Source organism: Pelecanus crispus, chromosome 1 (genome assembly GCF_030463565.1).
Source record: "Pelecanus crispus isolate bPelCri1 chromosome 1, bPelCri1.pri, whole genome shotgun sequence".
Classification (NCBI taxonomy): domain Eukaryota; kingdom Metazoa; phylum Chordata; class Aves; order Pelecaniformes; family Pelecanidae; genus Pelecanus; species Pelecanus crispus.
This window is the reverse complement of record NC_134643.1, coordinates 102,802,603-102,822,658: the sequence shown is the minus strand read 5'-3', so window position 1 is coordinate 102,822,658 and position 20,056 is coordinate 102,802,603. Positions and strand designations below refer to the sequence as shown.

The window sequence follows — 20,056 nt, the reverse complement described above, 5'->3', positions numbered from 1 at the left end:
AGCAGGGAGGCTGGGAAAGGTAGAAAGACAGGCTGGTGGTGGAAGGGGTAGAGTAGGCTTGGCTTCCTTGTTCTGTAGTTTTAAATATTGACATAAAATCAAATGTGTTTATTACAGGATGTTATTAATACTGGGAACAGTGCCTCAGCTGAACACTTTGTGGATCTCTTGCTGCCTGTTCTTCTTGATCATCTTCAGATGCCAGAGCAGATCGTGGATGATCTATTAGTGAAGAAAAAGTGTGAAAGAATGGTCAAGGCTATTAATGTCCTGACAAATATCCTTTTTATGGGCCTATTGGCCATTAACTTATTATTCCTCCACCATGATCTGCTCTAAGATGTTAGAAAAAATGTCCATCTTGAGTCATTTTAGTATCTTTTAATGACAATAACTGCCCTAACTTTACTTAGGATTGTCATCTTGAAGGACCTTAAGTAGCTTTCTAATTGCTGTGAAATTATTGTGTAATACAGTGGTGCAGAATAAAATGTGATGGCTATTCAACAGTGTAGAAGCACTTTGCAGATGAAAAATGAAGATTAGTGTTTTCTGTTGAAATTGCAAGGGGAGTTTGGGTGGGCATCTTCTTGATGAGTATAGTATTTTCACCTAAGTCAAGTGCAGCTCCCAGCCAAATATGGTATATATTTAGATGAGAGAAACAAGTAAAAATAACGTGGAATGATACAGTTTTATGCTCTTCTTGGAGTCCTTAATGTCTACAGTGTCATGTAGTAAGGAGGACATGACTGCAGGATGTAGTCCTGCATCTAAGCTGAGTTCTGTGACAAAGTGTCTTTGCTAATTAACTCCCAGAGAACTAGTTCTTGTGTTAGGGACTGATTGTTCACTGCCTTTTGTTCATCATCTTTCTTTATGCCACTGATTTTATTGTGGTTTCCCTTAGCTGTCTGTTTCCAAGTAAGTGTGTGTTTTAATTGAAAAGTGAAGCTTACTTGGCTTGTGAGTTAAGTATGACTTAAGTGGATTATGTAGTTGGGTTTTCAAAGCATTTTTGGAGGCTCTTGTGCTTTGATACATGAACTTGTGTCCTTTATTATTAGAAAATGTTGCCTTTTGGTGCCAATACCTAAGCATAGGTATATTAAGTTTATTCTTAACTCTGTCTACTGCTCTGTAGAGATGGCATACTGAAAATGCATGCCTCGAAGGCACTGACTGCCAGCCAATGCATGTCTCTAATAGAACACCAATTTACCTGTAGTGGGATTGATACTGGTTTTGGGACAAAAGTAGTGGACTCTAAAATGTGGTGAGCACACAAATTTATCTAAAATCTAATTTAGCAAGACTTGTATGACAGTTGTGATATTGTTCCAATGGAAAGTATATTGTAGTTGAAAGTACTATTTCAATGCATGTAAATCAATACTATTTTAAAATCAAACTTAATATTTTTTGTGGTAATAAAAAGTAATGTTGCTGGTCAGTTCAGTATGTAAAGCCTAGCTTAAACATTCAAATACTGTTTTCGGCATAAGTTGGAGATCCACTTATGTGGGACAATGACCTTAAACCTCATGCAGTAGTTCAAGCTTATCCAGGTTGAAGCTTACCAGAACTGCTAACGACACCTAACTTTTCATTTTGATTTTATCTACCAGGGTTCAAAAATATCACATATTGGGAGGGGGAAGAAATTATTGCACTGCAAATGGAATATATGTTCCTTCAGCTCAGGGTCATTAACCTGAATGTCGATATAACTAAGATTTGTATGGCCAAACAACAGTAAAATATAATTGGACCTACCATTAAACTCTCCTCCTTAGCATGCTAGAGAAGTTCAGCAGCATGTCCAGGGAACTTGGTGATCTCTCTTGTGTTGGCATTGTCGCCTTGCTAGACAAATGTCATTTCTTTGTGAAGGTATTTGTTAACTTTTTAAAACTGACTGAATTTATTTATCAGTACTGATTTGACAAATCTTAATCTGCCTTTTTTTCCCCTCCCACTTTGCTTTTCTGTTTGTATATTTAAAAGCAAACTTGCTGCTGATATTATTTTGAAAGCACTCGATCTTATGAGCAGACTGAAGCAGGATGTACCTGGTATGGAGGTCAGCTTCTACAAAATTTTACAGGTGTGATTTCAAAATGTCTTATGAAGCGTACCCGTGAAGGAAAGTGCGATTGAACTACAGTAGTTTTAGTTATGTTTTGTGTGCTTATCTCTGAAGTGGTAAAACTTCTAGGAGAATATAGTCCCCTGGGCACAATTGTTAAAGCTTGTTTCATTGTTAATTCTTCTAAAATAAGAACAGTTTGCTTTTAATCCATTTATTTCAGTAATGTGAAATAAGTATGTGAAATCATACTTCAGGTGTCTGGTAAGAATTATCTTTTTAAGACTGCATTAGGACTGCAGCTTAAAGGTAGCAAGCTAGAAAAAAAGCTATCACAACCATATAATTAATTTGTGGGGTTGGTTACTATTAAATATATACATCTAATTTGTGACTTTGTGTAGTCAAAACAACTTCTGGTAACTATTGGTCAGATGGTACCTGAACAATTTACTTTGTAGGTGGGAAAGTAGTCCAGATAGTCAAATGCTTCAGGCTGTTTTGGATGGTTTTCTTTCAAGAACAGGAGTTGTGTAATTTAATGGGTAGCAATGAGAGTTTTGCAGTCCTCAGGAAATCCTTATAAAACTTAACCTTGTGACCCTTGATCATGGAAATCAAGCACTTGAACTTGAAGGAATTAAGTAGTCTCTCTACCTGTTGCATTGGCCTTAATGGGAGAACATGTTTCTAAATACTCAGAAGTGTAAACTATTTTTAAAATCACTTCTCTTCCATTGACTTCAGGCTCAGAAACTTAGAAGGGCAAACTTTAAGAAGGTAGCTTACATTTTGAATAAAACATTTCTGTGCTCATTGGCCTTGATATTGTGATGTCTGGGTGGTTTCTTTGTTGTTGACTATTATATCTTGTTTTGACCAAAGTAGTTTCTTTTTTAGGATCAGCGCTTGATTACGCCTTTGACGCTTGCTTTAACATCAGATGATAGAGAGCAAGTCCAGGTGGGACTTGGAATACTGTTTGAGGCTGCACCCTTACCAGATTTTCCTGCCATAGTGTAAGTTTATTTTTGTGGTAGTCTGGTAGGATTTGACATTTTTATGGGCTTAGTGATATTCATGTTTCTTGGCATATTACTTTCAGTTCGTCAGACAGAAACTTTAGAAAAATTGTCTTGTTTCTTCTTTATCTGCAGTTAAGGAATGGTAGTGATCTTGGAGGCCAGAGGAAGTAGTTCAAATGCTGATGGTATTCAATTAACATCACATCCTAGGGATCATAGTAGTGACTGGCTTCTGTCCCTCAGAGTTCATTTGTCTGAAGTCTGTTCTTGAAACTTTCTACTTGGAGTGCATCAATATTCTGACTGTCAGATTTCTCTCTCTACTGAACTTTGTCACACATGTCACTCTTCAGTTCCTAAAGCTTTGCTTACCCTTTTGCAGTAACTTCCAAGAAAGAACAGAATAGGATAAGATGCAGGCAGATGGCAGTTCAGGTAGTATTTAAGGTGTTCTAAGTAGGGGGGGGAAATAAAAATCGAGAAGCTCTATTTGATGGAGTCCTTATTTCTGTAGATGTAATAAACCAGGAAAAACTATCTTAAATTGTATCACAGTCTTTGCAATCTGGAAAACCGATCTGAAACTTCTTCCCTTTTCGTTAGCAGAGTGTGTTTGTTTTTTTTTTTTAAAAAAAATAAAAGGGAATTGTTTGAAAGGACTTCCAGATCAGATGCCTTTCTGGTGTTTGAGCTGCTTTTCTTAAGTGAAAGATTTGTAACATAACTAGCTTATCTTGGAACAGTGACTGAATTACTACTTATATGGGGCGGGGGGGGGAGTAAAGGAAGGTGATCTAACCAAATCATGGTAATTTGCCTCATTGTGGGTTTTTTGTTGAGAAAGGTTGTGAAGATAGTGGTGTGTACAGGAACTTTAAAAAACAAACAAAACTAAACAAACAACCTCCCCACGCCCTAGGGAATCATACTCTTTTCTGTCATAACCCAAAAATAGGTGAGTGATAAGAACATAGTAATAAGAGTCTAAAAGTGTGTTGATCCTGAAAACGTCAGTGCTGTTCTTATGATTACCGAGTGGTACTATATATCAATATATCTAGTTAGCTGTAGACTTCAGGAGAGAAATTGGGGGAAGGGGGGTAGGTGTTTAAGTAGGGGACTGTCTGTAAAACCATCAAAACAGGTACAAAATAAATTTTGAAAGCTGAAGTGCCAACCCAAATAGAATTTCAGGAGAGGTATTGCATCTCCAGAGGTCTTGGGCTGCAGGGAGTGTTTGGGACCTCTTACTAAGGCTGGGGCAGTAGGAGGTGGTCTTCTAGGTCTAGACCTAGACCTAGGTCTCCCTAGGTGGGAGGTGTGCAGTTGTTGAGGATCTGTGATGCAAAGTAAAGGAGCTGCAGGAGGTCAGCAGCCTGTGAGTATTGAGGATGATGAGGAAGAGATTGACCAGATACTTCTTCAAGATCTTGCAGTTTCAAGTGCCTGATACCTGAGATGTACCAAAGGACGGGCAGAGTCTATGCCTATTGGAGACTCCTATGATGGTGACGGCTGGAAGCCATGGGGGCACAGGTGATGTTCCCCTTGATTCTGCCAGGGAGAGGGGAAGGGCTTGAGGAGGAGTGGACAGATTCTGTAGGTCAACAATCAGTTGTGCAACCAGTGTTGGAAACAGTTTTAGTTTGGTTTCCATAACCATGAGACTGAGGATCAAGGACTGGCCAACCTGATGAGGAGACCTTTAAACTAAAATAAACTAAAAGCAACAAGGGAGGGGGAAAGATGACCAACAATCAAGTGAGGAAGTGGTAGACTGGGTTGGAAAACAAGGGTTTGGGTTTGTGTGAACAGGAGGAACCTTACAATCAACACAATAGGGCTAAAGCTGGGTCACCCCAATATGAACATAAATAAGAGATTGCCTACAGTATTGTGGGGGGAAAACCATCATACTCTTCCTGGGAAATCGGCAAAATCTCTGAAATGCCTGCAAAATAATGCACACAGCATTGGGAAGAAAGAGGAGAAACTGGAAGTCTGCATGCAGTTGTAGGGCTATGGAATCACAGACGTGGTGGGGACGGCTCATGTGTCTTGTGTGCTGCAATGGATGGATATGGGATCTTTAGGAAGGATGGGACAGCAAGGTGAGGAAGGAGAGTTGCCCTTTTTATGAGAGAGCAGAAGGAATGCATGGAACTCTGCCTTGGGACAGACAAACCAGCTGAGAATTCATGAGTTAGGATTATGAGGTAGACCAAAATGGGCAACGTTGTAGTGGGTGTCTTCTGCAGACTGTCAGATCAGAAAGAAGTTGTAGATTTAAGCCTTTAGACAACTGGAAGATGCCTCACATTCACAGGCTGTGGTCCTTTGTAGGAGACTTTAACCACCTTGGTATCTGCTGGAGAGGTAACACAGTGGGGCACAAGCAATCCAGGAGGTTTCTGGAGCACACTGATTACCCCTTCCTAGCACAGAGGATTGAGGAGCTGATGACAGGAGACATTCTGCTGGAATTTATTATTACCAAACAAGGACTGTTTGGGGATGTGAATGTCAGTGACATCCTTGGTTGCAGTGACCATGAGATGGTGATGCTCAAGTTCCTGAGAGGAGGGAACAGAGCAAAAAGTAGTATCACAACCCTGGACTTCAGGAGAGCCCATCTTGGCCTCTTTTTCCTAATGTGCTTGGAAGAATCCCATGAGATGCAGCCCTGGGGAGAAGAGGGATCAAGGAGAGCTAGTTGGTTGATTTTTTTTTTTTCCTTCTTTTTCCCCTCCTGCCCCATCCCATTCACCCCTCCTTCCCAAAGGATCATTTTCTTCAAGTCCTTAATGGTTCATCCCATCCCAACGAGCAGAAAATCAAACAAATGTGGCAGGAGACCTGCAAAGACCTCTTGACAAAATTCAAGTATAAAAAGGAAGCGTACAAGGGGCAGAAGCAGAGACAGATGAATGGGGAGGAATATAGAGAAAGTGTCCAAGTATACAGGGATGGGGTTAGAAAAGCCAGAGCTTACCTGGAGTTGAACCTGGTGACACATGTGAAGGGCAACAAGAAAGACTTCTAGCCGTACATCAGCAGCAAAAGACAGACTGAAAAATGTGTGCCTTTCTGCTGAACTGGGAGGGGGAGGAGCTGATGACAAAGGAGCTGGAAAAGGTTGACATACTCAGTGCCTTGTTCACCTTGGTCTTCACTGGTATGATTTGCTTTTGGGAATCCTACGTCCCTGAGAGCAATGGGAAAGTCTAGAGGAGGGAAGAGTTACCCTGGGTAGCAGAGGATCAGATTATGGAACATTTGAACCAACTGGACATAGAGAAGTCCGTGAGACCTGACAGGATGCATCCATGAGTGCTTAGGGAGTTGGCTGATGTCATTGCAAGGCCACCCCAGATTATCTTTGAAGAGTCATGGTGATTGGGAGAGGTTCCTGAGGACTAGAGGAAAGCAAATGCAACTTCTGTCTTCAAGAATGGCAAAGATGATCAATAGCACCCCGGACAGCATTAGGAAGAGTGTTGCTGGCAGGTTGAAGGAGGTGATCATTCCCCTCTGCTCAGCCCTGGTGAGACTACATCTGGAGTGCTGTGTCCAGGTCTGGGCTCACCAATACAAGAGACACATAGATATACTAGAGTGAATCTAGTGAAGGGCCATTAAGATGTTTGAGGGATGAGCATGTGTCATACAAGGTGAGACTGAGAGTGCTGGGATTGTTTAATTTTGAGAAGACTTTGGGGGATCTTATCAATGTGTATAAATGCCTGATGGAAAGGAACAAAGAACATGAAGCCAGAGTCTTCCTCAGTGGTATCCATTGACAGGACAAAGGTTAAGCACAGACTTGAAATATAAGGAAAAAACCCTTTTTAATTTCTTCACATATAAGGAAAAAACCTTTTCCTGTAAGGGGAGTCAAATGTTGGAAAAGGCTGCCCAGAGAAGTTGGGGAGCCTTCATCCTTTGAGATAGTCAGAACTACTGGGAATAGTCCTGGGCAACCTGCTTAGAGCAGGAGAGTTGAACTTAGATGATCTTTAGAGGTCCCTTTCAGTCTCAAGTATTCTATGATCGCATGATTTTGTGGATATTGGAAACATTTGTGTAACGGCCAGTAACAAATACTGTGGCTGAAAGAATGAAGGATCTGTACAAACCAATGTGTGGAATAGTGCAATGGAATAGTCAAATAATATGTCTATAAATGCAAAGTTAAAAATAGGCTGTAGTCACTTAGGAAGCAATTGAGACAGCACTTCAGTGAAGTGGTTGGGATAACTTAGTAATTAAGGAATTTATTGAGAGGAACAGTGTTGTGGATTGGTTTTTTTTTGACTGGTGCCTCAAAAATGGTCTCTGACTTCTCATGTTCTCTGATTTGGCACATGTCATTAGTAACTGCATTGAAAATACCAACTACAAGTTATGTACAGACACTGAATACAGCTACTCTAATTACTTATGTCCAAGCTTTTGTGTTCTCTTCCTTGTACAAATTTTAACTGATTGCACTTTTATCTGCATACTTAAATTTTGGTTAAAACTTACAAAATGAAATGTTCTGTACTCAATATAGTATTGTAAAATAGCATCACAGACAAGGAAGAACTAAGGTTTATTGGTAGCACTCTGCCTTTGCATGATTCAATCTTCTTATTTTTATGCCTAATAAAATCCTTGCTAAATACCTTCTCCATCTTCCTACTTACAAACAGTGGCCTAGTTAAGTTGAATAATGACATGTGAAATAACCTGTTTCTCAAGCTCATAAGAGAGAGATGATCTGATCTGTTCTGCTCCAGAAGAGCTGAACACCATGCCCTTTCTGGCGAGATACTGCATTTGTTTCTAAAGGGTAGCCATGACAGGCTTTCATTTTTTCTGCTTTCTGTATCTGGACAATTTGGGCATGTGTCTGATGCTACATCTTAATGTTGTGTGATAATGCAAATGTGACTGTTCCCAGTAGTCTGTTTTCAACGAAAGGGAAGTTAATTATATTATGGAATTGTTCTCATCTTCAATCCTTGCAGCAATATTTGTAGCAGGTTGTTTCATTAATGGCCTTTATGTTTATACAGGCTTGGTGAAAGCATTGCAGCAAATAATGCTTACAGACAACAAGAAATGGAGCACACATCAAAAAGAATCCAAATGCAGCCACCTATGACCAGTGTTACTTTGGTGAGGTGTTCTTCATCCTGTCATTCAAGTGATGAATCCACAACTTCAAATATTCAGGAATTAATACAAAAACTTCATTCTGGACTAGAGGTTAGTAGAATTCATATACTGTTGTTAAATATTCAACACTTTTACTGGGGGGGGATGGAAATTAAAATCCAAGCATCAGGCTATAGTGCATGTATCAACTGAGTTCAGTTTAGATTCCTGCCTATTTAGAATGTCTCCTTTTACAAAGCTCCTTAGCAGAATTCAATGATGATTCTTTGTGCTACATCAGAAGCTGGGCTCCTTAGAGATCCCTTTCTTCAGTGGGGTTGCCCACACTCTTCTGCCTCTACACCTGACAGCTAGGTGTCAGATACAGCAGCAACTGCCTTAGACTTGTTGGAACACGTACAAGAAGCCCCCCCCTCCCCGCCCCCCCGGCTTCCTAGGAAATAGCCTGTGATAAAAATAGAGATGATACACTGCTTTGTAAGAGTATGGTGCATCTCTTGTATGCCTAAACAGGTGTACAAACATTTTCCTTTTCTTGCCTGTATCTGACTCTAGCATTTACAGTTCAGTTTTTGTGGCCTTCTTGAAAAGGCACTATTATTACTTCAGAAGAAAGTTTTTGCTTCCCTCTGCAGCAATACACATTGTGAATAAGACACTCGAACAGGGACCACATACAATGTGGTTCTTTGCAAGCCATACTGTCAGATACTGAATATATTTCCTCTTTCTCTTCTGTTCAAAGCAAGTTAGTTGCTTTGTAGCTGCTTTAGACTGAGTGGTGGATTATTGCTTCTGGGTTTTTTGGCTTAAAAGAACAGTATGCAAATTGTGAAAACTAACAGCAAGTGCCTGATAACGGCTTGATGTCTGTATTGGTGGCATTGCCTCCAACCTTAACTTTGTCACCCTCCTCTTTTTGTTGTAACTGACAAGAATGAAACTCTGCAAGCTACTGGTTCCAGTCAGCTGCTAGAATAATAGTGAAAAAGGTGAAGTGAGTCTTCATTGGTTTACTTGGTACTCTGCCACTGGATGCTCCCATTGATCATCCTTTTCAGGACTGCTCATCACAGTCTGTAGGTGCACTGCTGTGCATATATTCATGTAAGTCAAAGCAGCCACAGGTGCCTAACAGCACTACTGCAGCAGCTTCCAGTAATGTGACAGATTGTAAAGCTGCTTCGATTTTTGAGGGGAGAAAGTTGCTGATGAACTGAGTGAGTGAATCTTTTCTTAGACTTTCTGATTAGTAGAACTTTCCTTTAAAAATCAATATACGCATTCACTTAGAATATCCAGTACTTCATCTCTGTGTGTGTTCTGTATGTTGTGCGAAGCTCAAATGTGTGTTAAAAAAAAAACCAACCAAACAAACAAAAAAAAAAAACCAAAACCAAACATAATCGAGAAAACACTTTTAATACTATTACTATACAGAGAGAATGAAGGGAACCTGCAGAAGCTTTTCTTACAGTAATAATGTCTAAAAGGACACAGAGATGACAAGTTTGCAAGCGGGAAAAGAAACTACTTGTTTCCTACTTCAGGGACAGGAAAATGAGCTGAGAACTGGAGCTATGTGGGGGCTACTGTTAATATATAAAAAATTCTTACATAATGGTTCAAAATGGTGCAGAGATGGCAGCTTTTCAGTAGGTGTTCACTGTATGAACAGCTGGGATAGCTTGCACTTGGTCATGCATCAGCATATATGAACAGCTGCTCAAAACTGGTGTTATTGTAGCACTGCCTAAGAAGAAATACCCTGAAATCACCAAGTGCCATTCTCACTTGACTTGGGCATATATTTCAATAAACAGTTAGGACTTGTTGTGCCATGTATGGTAAACAAATTTCCTCTAGTAATTCAATGGGTTAACATAGTAAGTTCTGTTCTGGATAGTATCCTTTCAGAACAACTTTCCTGGGCCTTTTCTGATAATCTGTATGTTGAGAAGGCCACGGAGTATGAACAAGGATTTTTAGCCATGTGTATTTTATGCTGTTAATGTTAAGGCAAATTACTTTAGGTGTCCTATGAGGCGACTGCTAATTCTCCAGCAAAGATTAGACCAAGGAGAACCATTTTAGAGTGGTGATGTTACCTTTTTCATAGTGCTGGACTGATGGTCTTCTGCAGATGAATCCTATTCAGCCTAAATAGTTCCATTATTCACAATCTTTCCACAAGAGTCAGGTGGATGCGTTTGAGCAGACAGTCTCAGATATAAAAATAAGAACTTAAAAAGCTAGTGGACAGGTGGAGTTCACAAAACTACTGAGCTCTTTAGGCATAAATTACCTACCTAAGTAAATACAAATTTACAGTAGCAGTAATTGGAAAACATTTCCGCAGATGAAGGAGCCGATCACTGATATGAGGATATCTGACATAATGGATGTCTATGAGCAGAAGCTGTCGGCATTAGCAGTGAGTACAACCTAATGTGTATGGGTACACTGCTGTCTGTACATTTAGAAAATGTTAATGAAAAATGTTCTTCCCATGTACAGTCTAAAGAAACTAGGCTGCAAGACCTTCTGGAAGCAAAGGCACTAGCTCTGTCTCAGGCTGACAGGCTGATGGCTCAGTACCGATGTCAGAGAGCCCAGGCTGAGTCCGAGGTAAGTAGCAGGAGCTTCCTTCTGGGAGTCTGGTATGGGGCTGAGTAATAAATGTCTGGGTAGCTTTAACTGTGACTGCATGTGTGGAAACGCTATACGCCTTAGCTGTAAGTTATGCTTGCTAGTTCGGGCAGTCTTAATTTTCATCATAAACATCCTGTTTTCCTCTGGATCTTTCTTTGGAACAGTTTTCTCTAATGTCCTTTCCCTTATAGGAAGTCAACAAAACTAACCTACTGCACTGATTATCATTTGTTAACCATTAGTGTTAATTTAATGGTAGTAATCTTGAAAATTAATAAAGCCACTTACTAGAACTCTGTACAGAATTTGCTGCTATATGAAGAACTGTTTCCTGTTTGTGCCTTTTAATCACTTGTCAAAGATGAACTTTCAAATAAAGCTTGCTTCCGTGGGGTATGTATGAGGTGTGCATTAAAACTCAGAAACATTTCTATTCTTTAAAGGTTATAATAAAGATTGTTCTGCAGGTTGCTAAATCTGTAGCTAAAATGTATCATCTTTTACTTTCTTCTTCCCTCTTCCTTCATGCTGTCTATAAAGGGAGCTAAAGGAATTTGGTGAACAAATTAATTTGTAGCTAATATTAGGTGAGAGAAATCCTTTTCTTAATGTAGCTGATGGTATTTTAGTGTTAGATCTATGGCCTCAAATATGCCTAGTACAAAGTGACTTGTGAAACAGAATTGCTTGTAATTGTGGGGTGTTTTTGGTGGGGGGTGTCTTTCCACTCAAAGGCAAGAACTCTTGCTGCAATGTTGAAGGATGCAGAAAGAAAAAATGAAGAACTTAATGATTTGCTGAAAGAGCAGCAGGTAGAATCTGAAAGAGCACAGACTGATATTGAACAGCTCTTTCAACACAACAAGAAATTACAAACAGTTGCTGAAGAACATGAAATACTGAAAAAATCCTCTGTCGATCTTCTTCAGAGGTAAGGTGCATAAGATCTCTAAGCAAATAATTCATATTCGGAGAGTGAGGCCCTTTACTGGGCTAAGCACATTAGAAGGCCAGCATCACATGCTACTTCATGTTTTTAAGTGGCGAAAGAAAAAAGAATGGATTTTTCTATATGCTTGTCAGTAAGGTTCACTTAAATAATTCAAAAAGTTAATATGTTAAATGGAGTGAGAACTGAAGTTGTAGATGTTGAAGGTTCAGTTCAGGAAATAGCATGAACATTGTATAAAAGGGAACATTGTTCTCTAAGAAACAGAAATAGCAATGCTTAGTTTCTATTAGTATTATACCATACTCTTGGCTTCTTTCTGTGTTCTTATATGCTGTCTTGATGATATGCTATAAATAGTCTGGAGAAGCAGCCAATACAGTATGTCTGCATGAGGTAGGAGCTTGCATCTTTGATCACTTCTGTAGCAAATCTGACTGAAATTAGGTAAAAGTGAGGTAGGGAGGAAGGAGGCATCTTCTGTGTCTCGATTTATAAGCATTATTTCTTTAGGATCTTAAGCTAAAAAAGGGCATGTGAGACACACAAAGTACATAGAGATAGAAACTATGAAAATATGATATGCTTTGGAAGAATAAAGGCTTAGAAGAGCTTTGGCTTTTCAACTCACATGAGCTGGTCTCGTCACTAGGTGTCAGCAAGGCAAAGAAGCTGATAAAATTGAGAGCAAGTTTCTTGCTTAGTAATGGGAGCAGGCATTATATTAGCCAGTTTTGAAGGCATATTGCTGCCAATAAGGGAGTCGCTGAGGAAGGAAAAATATATAAAACTTTTCCATTTTGGGGTTTCTCTAATAAGTATCTAGTATGGTCACTATGGAAGTGTCTCCTTTTTTGCTTAAATTGTATGCAGCCATACACCCTGTGAATATGTATTTCACTAATTTATGTGAAATAAACTAGCCTCAGTCTAATATCTAACAGCTGTAAATTCTCCAAAGTAGGAAGAAAATAGCTTTCTGATCCTTACAATATGTCTATAAAGCAAAAACTTGCTTTCTAAACAATCTGCACACTTTAAATATACTGTTCCTTAAAAACAATCAGATAACTGTCATCAGGGGAGAGAATTTTCCTTTTGGTAGGAAAGTAGGAAAACGTTTGCCTAGAGCATCAGATCTGCCTCATAAACTTGTATTAAATGCACGTTGTGTTGTCTTCAGTATGTTCAGTTTTCAGTATCACCAGACAACTGGAGGTCATAGACTAACTCAAAGGGTCCCTTAAAAGATGACTGCAAATAGCTAATTTATAACAGTTTGTGTATGTCAAATTTCTAAAGGCATCTGTATTTTTTGTCAGTTCCTGAGAGTTTTCTACTAGAGGAGAGTTGCTTCCTGATCGTCAATAATTAAGGATATGTAAGGGATCCACTGAAGCTTGGCTTGTGGGGTTTTTTTTCCTTCCTCAGAGTATGTTCATTAAAAAAAATAACCAAAAAAACGCAACACCCGAACAACAAACTACCACCAAACAACCCTCAACATCCCCCGCCACCAAACACCTTGCTTTTAGCTTGAGTGGGATGATTGCACAGATGAGGTCACGTATTTTTATTTGACAAACTATTAAAGTAAAAGCTCTTCAAAAGCACTTATACTCTTCAACCATAACCTCCTAATTCATTTGTAGGTTTGAAACAACAGAAAGACTATATAAAGATCTACAGATTGCATGCAGTTCACTAAATAAACAAATGGAAGCAATGAAGAAACTAAATGAATCACTCAAGCAGCAGAATGACAGGTAAGTTCAATTCTGTCTTCTTAAAGCAAATTAAAGACAAACAGTAAAACTAAATAGCACTTTAGTCTCAATTTTTCAATTGTGCTTTAAGTAACATCTGAGAAGTGGAGTTACAGGAAGCAAAAGATGCTTCAGTGTTGCTTTATACATGTATGTTAGAGGAAAATCCATAGTAGTGGTGGTTTTGGTGGTTTATTTTATTTGCTCCCGTATTGGCTGGGGGTGGGGAGGAATACCCACACACTTCAGTGACAGTAGGAATTAAAAAGAGCAATGAAGACAATGCACAACTAGGTCCATTGGGGGGTGGGGAGGAAGGTGTCTTTTTGGTGGCGTTGAATTCTTAAATGCTGTTAGCCCCCAAAGATTTTCACGTATTCCCTTTTAGTCTGCAAGGTTTCTCTGTAATGTTATCAGATCAGAAAAAAAAAAACTCCAACCCTACTAAACTAGTACATTTAAAAATTATATTAGAAATTGTAATGGTTGGTATTCTGTCTGTGGTATAAAACATCATTCCTCAACCATAAAACTAGCATTACTTATGTCTTCTTGAGGACTAATTATAATTTTTTTCCTTTCTGATGGCTTAAAATAGAGGTCTGATGTACCTTTCACCAATGTAACTAAGGGAATAGGGTTCCTATTTGACAAATTGTATTTAATACTTAATTTTGCAGAAGTTATCTTTAAAATATGCTCATAGGCAGGCCTATGAGCCTAGAAATAAAATGCTATTCTTGGTTTTACTTGCAAAGTTCACTTCATCCTTCCAGGCTTTTGCCTTGTCAGTAATCAGAGCTGTCTAAATCACTGCCTTGAGTTCTGATTCAAATGGAAAAAATTTCATACTGATACATTAGTTTGCTACTGACTAAGTTTGGACACTTACTTTCACTGGTGCAATATGCAGCTCAGTGTAATTGGGGACATATTCTGCTGAAAGCTGCCCCTTTTTAAAGGCAGGTTGGGGGAGCAGTTATATAGATATTCTTGAACTGCTATGAATAAAATGGAGACCATGGAAATACACTCCCCCCCGCCCTTGCCTTGCTAGAGGCTGCAGCTTAGAAACTGGTAGATAGGAAGTAGATAAACAAGTAAACAAGAGTGACAGCAGATGTCGTCTAGGCAAGGCAAGTGGCAGTTAGCGTATGCCTTAGAAATTAGGCTAGCTAGTAACAGAAAAAGTAGATTAGCTTCACAGAGTATAAAGTGCTCATGTTATAGCTATAATGCTGGTAGGTGACAGTACCTATATATTAAATGGTGGAAACGAAATATTATCCTAACTAACGAGGACTGCAGCAGACCTATATATGGGCTACGGCGATATCTTATGAAATGGTCTTTTTTGCTGAGTGTTGTGTGACAATCTGGAAGATGTTCAGAATGGTACTGGAAAATCTTTATGCATAGACATACTTGCATGAATAATACCTGAAACAAATTTTACTAATGGTATTGTTGATTCAGGAGCATACTAAGAGCTAAAAATGCAGCATATTCAGTCACTAATGGCAGCAAATTTTGACTCTGGTTGAATGACAATTTCAGTTCTATCATGGCATTTTGAATACTTTGTGGCTGTAATCAAAGGCAATGGTTTCTGGTGTTTAAGCTCCAGGTATGAACATTTTCAGTAGTTTCTACTATGTGTCCATGATCAGAGAAGGTAAATGACTGTTTCATGGGGGAAAAGGAAGACAAAGGAAAAAGAAATAAAATCTATCTGTACTCACACCCTGCAAATTCATAGGTTTGTTGATTTGAAGCTCCTGACAGCAATTGGAAATGATACAAAAATCATTCTAGCTTCTTAGGACGAAGTAATGGTGGCATATCTCATTTTGATCATTAAAATTTATTTCTCTGCAATTTTAGGACTGCTGCACAGTTGGTAGAAACCGAAGATCACAGAAAAGAATTGCAGCAACAGCTACAGGAGAGAGATGACAAAATAGCGAGTAAGTCACTTACCTAAAGGTCACTAAACCTAGAGAGCTAACTGGACTGACTAGATGTTGTTATTAAGTGCTCTAGATAAGCATCTGTATCTTACTAAGTAACTTATAAATCTTAGCCAGGGGTACATAATTTAACAGTTGAATGGATTTTATTTATTAGATTTTTATCTTTTTGAAAGGATGTGTAAACATGATTTCCCAGACTACATGGACTTCACTGAATCTCTGCACATCATCATATGTCCCTTCAGGATCTTTCTACAGCATGTCCATTAGAACTATTTTCTGTACGAACTGCAAATTACAAGAGTTTAATTTAACTCTGCTGCAAATGACTGGAAGCAAGCACTAAAACTTAACAGTAGGTGGCACTACCCAGTAATTCAATTATTAGCAGCCATGTTGAGTCTAAAAAAAAAAAAAAACCAACCCCAAAAACAACAAAAAAAAGAAACCCACACTTGTTTCTTAGGCAGTGCAGTATCTCTTTCCTAAGTTTGGCAACCCATCTTTTAATGTGTTCATTTTCTTAAGCCTTGCAACAGAAAATAAAAGTTCTGGAAGAAACACTGAAAGCTCAGCAGAAAGAAAAAACAGATATGGAACAATCTATAGATATTCTTAGAAAGGAATTAAGTAAAACGGAACAAGCAAGGAAAGAACTGAGTATCAAGGTAAGGAATTATTTGCACCTGCATTCTAGAGATTGGAATTTTAGATATCTATATAACTGATAGAGTTGGTAAATCAGTTTTTCACTGGTAAAGTGGCTAAAGAAACTAAAGCAGACTATGTAGTGGACAAGAACAAATTATCTCAGCTTTAATTGTATACCTTTTGATTTTTGAGTAGTTGAGCTTGAATTTAAGAGAAAAGAAGTTAGGGTCAGGTTCTAATGGGGCTATATGAGGCATGGTGTGTGAGTACATAACATTTGGAAGAAAAAAAAAACCCACCTGTAGTGCAACATTAAATAAGAGAATGTAGCACTCTACTTCAGTAGTTTTGACTACTGTAAAATGTGGGTTGGCTTACTTTCTCCCCTTTCTCGTGCTCTGAATTAAGGTACATATACCTACATATGTATGCACCAAAATGTATCTGATTTTCTTTCTGATCTTTGAAATTCTAATAAAATACCTATTTTTATCTCTAAGAAAAGCAGTGTCTTTTTTCAAAACAGAGACCAGTTTGGCTCTACCAAGTTAACTGGGTAATGTTTAAAAAAAAAAAAAAAAAAAAAACAAAACAAAGTCGCCAAAACTTCAGTGCAGCCTATATGTCTTTGCATGTAAACTCACAAGGCAGAGATTCATTTTACATGCAAATTGATCAGCAATCACAAAGTGTGCAGTCTGGCAATGGATTTGCTGTATTTCTATTCCCCGGAAGCAAAGTCTAATCTCTCCAGGCAATATTATCTGTTGTATAGCAAATATTTCCCTTCTCCTTGGTAAATATTTACCGGTGTGGGGCTTGAAATGAAATGTGGATGGCTTAACTGTGAACACTTCTGCTTAAATAGGACAATGATAACATGGAGGTTGGTACTTTCCCATGGTATCTAACGTTCTGAAGTGTGGCAGTAGCTGTAATCATTCATGTGCACCAAATGTATAGCTGAGAAATATCTTTCTGAAATAAGCTTGTAATTTTAAAACTGTGCTTTTTAATTACTTGCTTAAATTTACCACCAGGCCACTCAGCTTTCACTGCATTGTATATGGTTTTCAGTTGATAATACAGGAAATCAAAACATTTTCTTTGTTTCTGCAGGCGTCTTCTCTGGAAGTTCAAAAATCCCAGTTGGAAGGACGCTTGGAAGAAAAAGAAGCGCTTGTAAAACTACAGAAGGAAGAATTGAACAAACACTCCAATATGATTGCAATGATTCATAGTCTAAGTGGTGGCAAGTTAAGTGCAGAAACAGTGAACCTCACTTTATAGGGCTCTGTTGTTAAGGTTTTAGTATTTTATACATATGTATGAATATATGTAAAGATTTTTAAACTTGAAGCTAGCATACTATCTGGCTTAAAGAAATCTAAAATTAAAGTAGCTTAACTATCAATTGAGAAGAAAAAGTAGTAATTGTGGAAGCTTTGGTCTAAAAAAACCTGAGCTACTATATAGCAAATAGGTCTTTTGATGGTCTTGGTAGAGCTATTATCATCTGTACTGGGAGCTGAATGCAACTTTTGTTGCTGACTAACCTTCCGAAATATGTATAGGGGAACATAAAGCAAAACAGCAGTCACTGTCAACCTTTTTTTGTCTGTATATTCTTCTATTGGCTGTCTGGCGAGCAGTGTGCTTCATAGGTTAAGCACTTTTATGGTTTAATCTTGTTAATTTTGACTCTTCTGAATATCGTTATTATTTGTGCAGTGTTGCTTCCTGATGTCTAAGGTACAAACATAAAAATAAAATGGATTATATCAATTAGAACATGTTACATTGAAAGCTGTGTTTATCAGCATATTGGTGCAAGTGTTTCACATAGTAAATATGTGGAGGCGTTTCTAATTATGAGGAGATATGAATTTGAGCAGGTAGAACAGCACATCTGAATGACTTTTCAGGAAATAGCATCAATTAGGGAAAGCATGCTAAAATGAAATACATGTATGTACAAATATTTCCTAAATACTAGATAATACTTTCCTAATCCCACAACACTTCCTTTGATTCTTTGAAAAAGATCTGCACTTTTTTGATAGTCCTAACTGGTGCATGCTAGCTATTGTCAGCATTGTCACTTTCTTCTGTACACCAACAGGATTTCATCTGTTGTTCATAGTATAACTGTTGAGGTAATTTGGGGTTTTTTCTAGAATGTACTTTCATATGAAAGACTAGTACTAGAATTTGATGCATATTTTTGAGTGGCAGAACAGTTTACATGTGACATGAATAACGTCTTCTAGCAGTCGGCAGAATTGTTTCATTAGTATCTGTATTTTGGTAGAACTACCAGAGTTTTGGGTGATCTAATATATATCTCTTTCTGTAGCATTACTGCCTTTATTTGCATCTAATTTGTAATGGCTAGATTTTAAAATACTGAGATTCTTTTTCTCAGTTGTGTAATAGATGTCTTACTGAATGTGTTCAACTCATGTACAGCCTTGTACCTTCTGTTGCAATTATACAGCATCAGATTAATTGTATCTATCTTAAATCTGTTCCTGAAATATATTTTTAATAACTTAACCACAAGTAAGATTTATAGACATTGTTCTGGTCTCTGAAGATCAGGGGAATAATAAAAAAAAAAATATAATTGGTCTATTTTCTGTGTGTTATGTATTATCTTAAGTGAGGTAAATTATAGGGATGACTGCCAACTTTGTGCACACTAAATGCAGTTTGGTTGCTTTTTTGCATAAAATGCAGTTACTGCTTAGGAACATCATAAAAAAAAAAGTGTTATGACAATTGCTGATGTGAGGGCTTTCATTAGAGTTTTGCAAACTCAATTGGGAAAGAAAGCTTCATTAACGATAAATTTTTACTTCTGTCTGTTCTGGTTAAGAAATTTGAATGTCAGAGTAAATTTGCAGACATGGGTTCATTTCTGTTGAAGTCTCTTGGTCGTGGGGAAAGGGTAAGTAAATGTGTGGTGTGCGGGTTTGGTTTTTTTTTTTTGTTCCCTTTCTGCCAGAAACTGCTCATGTAAAGAAATTCAAGTAGGAGATGTCAACTGTGATACTAATTAAACTGATAAAATGCTAGTCTGACTTTGTTTTCAAATGGTGGAATGGGAGGGCAAAAACATCAAGCTGCTCACCAGAGTAAGGTAATGCTGTAATAAGGTTCATGTCCCCAGAAAATGCTAAATGAATCTTTGGAGTTTACATGATAGAATCCACAGTAATAAGCATGGCGTATGAATACTGATTGTTTTTTCTTTCCCTGGAAAAATGTGCTGCTTCAGTATGCTGTTCTGAGCCAAGTGTTGCTGGACTCTGAGTTGCATAGCAAATAAATGCATGGACACATCAAGCTACGTTGACAGCATTTCTGCTTTCTTTCCTGGCAGTGCTTTTCCAATTGGTAATGAATAGCGGCTAATGGAACTATCAAATTGATGTCTAGTTAAAATTTTGTTCAAAACACATACTGCTCTTCACTGTAGAAAACCCTGTAGATGTACGCTTAACCCATGCAGAGAAATAGCTGTTTTCTGGGGTTTTGCTTTTAGGTGTCTTGTTATTATCAGTGTTGAAAATAGTTCTGTAATAAAGTTCCCTGTGCAGGTTTAATATTCTTGCTACATGCTGTATCCAATATGCTATTGGACTTCTTCCTTTCTCCACAGGCTCCCTCATTTAGTGCAGAGAGTAGTTGGCACCAGCACAATGAATAGCTCTTCAACAGAGTCGATTTTTAATTATCTGTGTATTATGTCAGGTTGTCAATTGCCTGTTTTACAAGCGCAGAGA

At 38.2% G+C, this 20,056-nt stretch overlaps 1 protein-coding gene across 1 annotated transcript in view; it reads left to right on the top strand.

The window, feature by feature from the left end:
* CIP2A (cellular inhibitor of PP2A) overlaps window positions 1-18,363 on the top strand; it is a 28,927-nt gene extending 10,564 nt beyond the window's left edge. The window contains exons 10-21 of the mRNA XM_075711306.1: window positions 118-277; window positions 1,135-1,276; window positions 2,008-2,107; window positions 2,990-3,108; window positions 8,175-8,367; window positions 10,637-10,711; window positions 10,795-10,905; window positions 11,664-11,860; window positions 13,531-13,644; window positions 15,529-15,611; window positions 16,146-16,285; window positions 17,388-18,363. Of these exons, the coding sequence (XP_075567421.1) occupies window positions 118-277; window positions 1,135-1,276; window positions 2,008-2,107; window positions 2,990-3,108; window positions 8,175-8,367; window positions 10,637-10,711; window positions 10,795-10,905; window positions 11,664-11,860; window positions 13,531-13,644; window positions 15,529-15,611; window positions 16,146-16,285; window positions 17,388-17,558 (1,605 nt within the window). The 3' untranslated portion in view covers window positions 17,559-18,363. The remainder of the gene's footprint in view (window positions 1-117; window positions 278-1,134; window positions 1,277-2,007; window positions 2,108-2,989; window positions 3,109-8,174; window positions 8,368-10,636; window positions 10,712-10,794; window positions 10,906-11,663; window positions 11,861-13,530; window positions 13,645-15,528; window positions 15,612-16,145; window positions 16,286-17,387) is intronic.
* The last annotated feature ends 1,693 nt before the right edge of the window (window positions 18,364-20,056 follow it).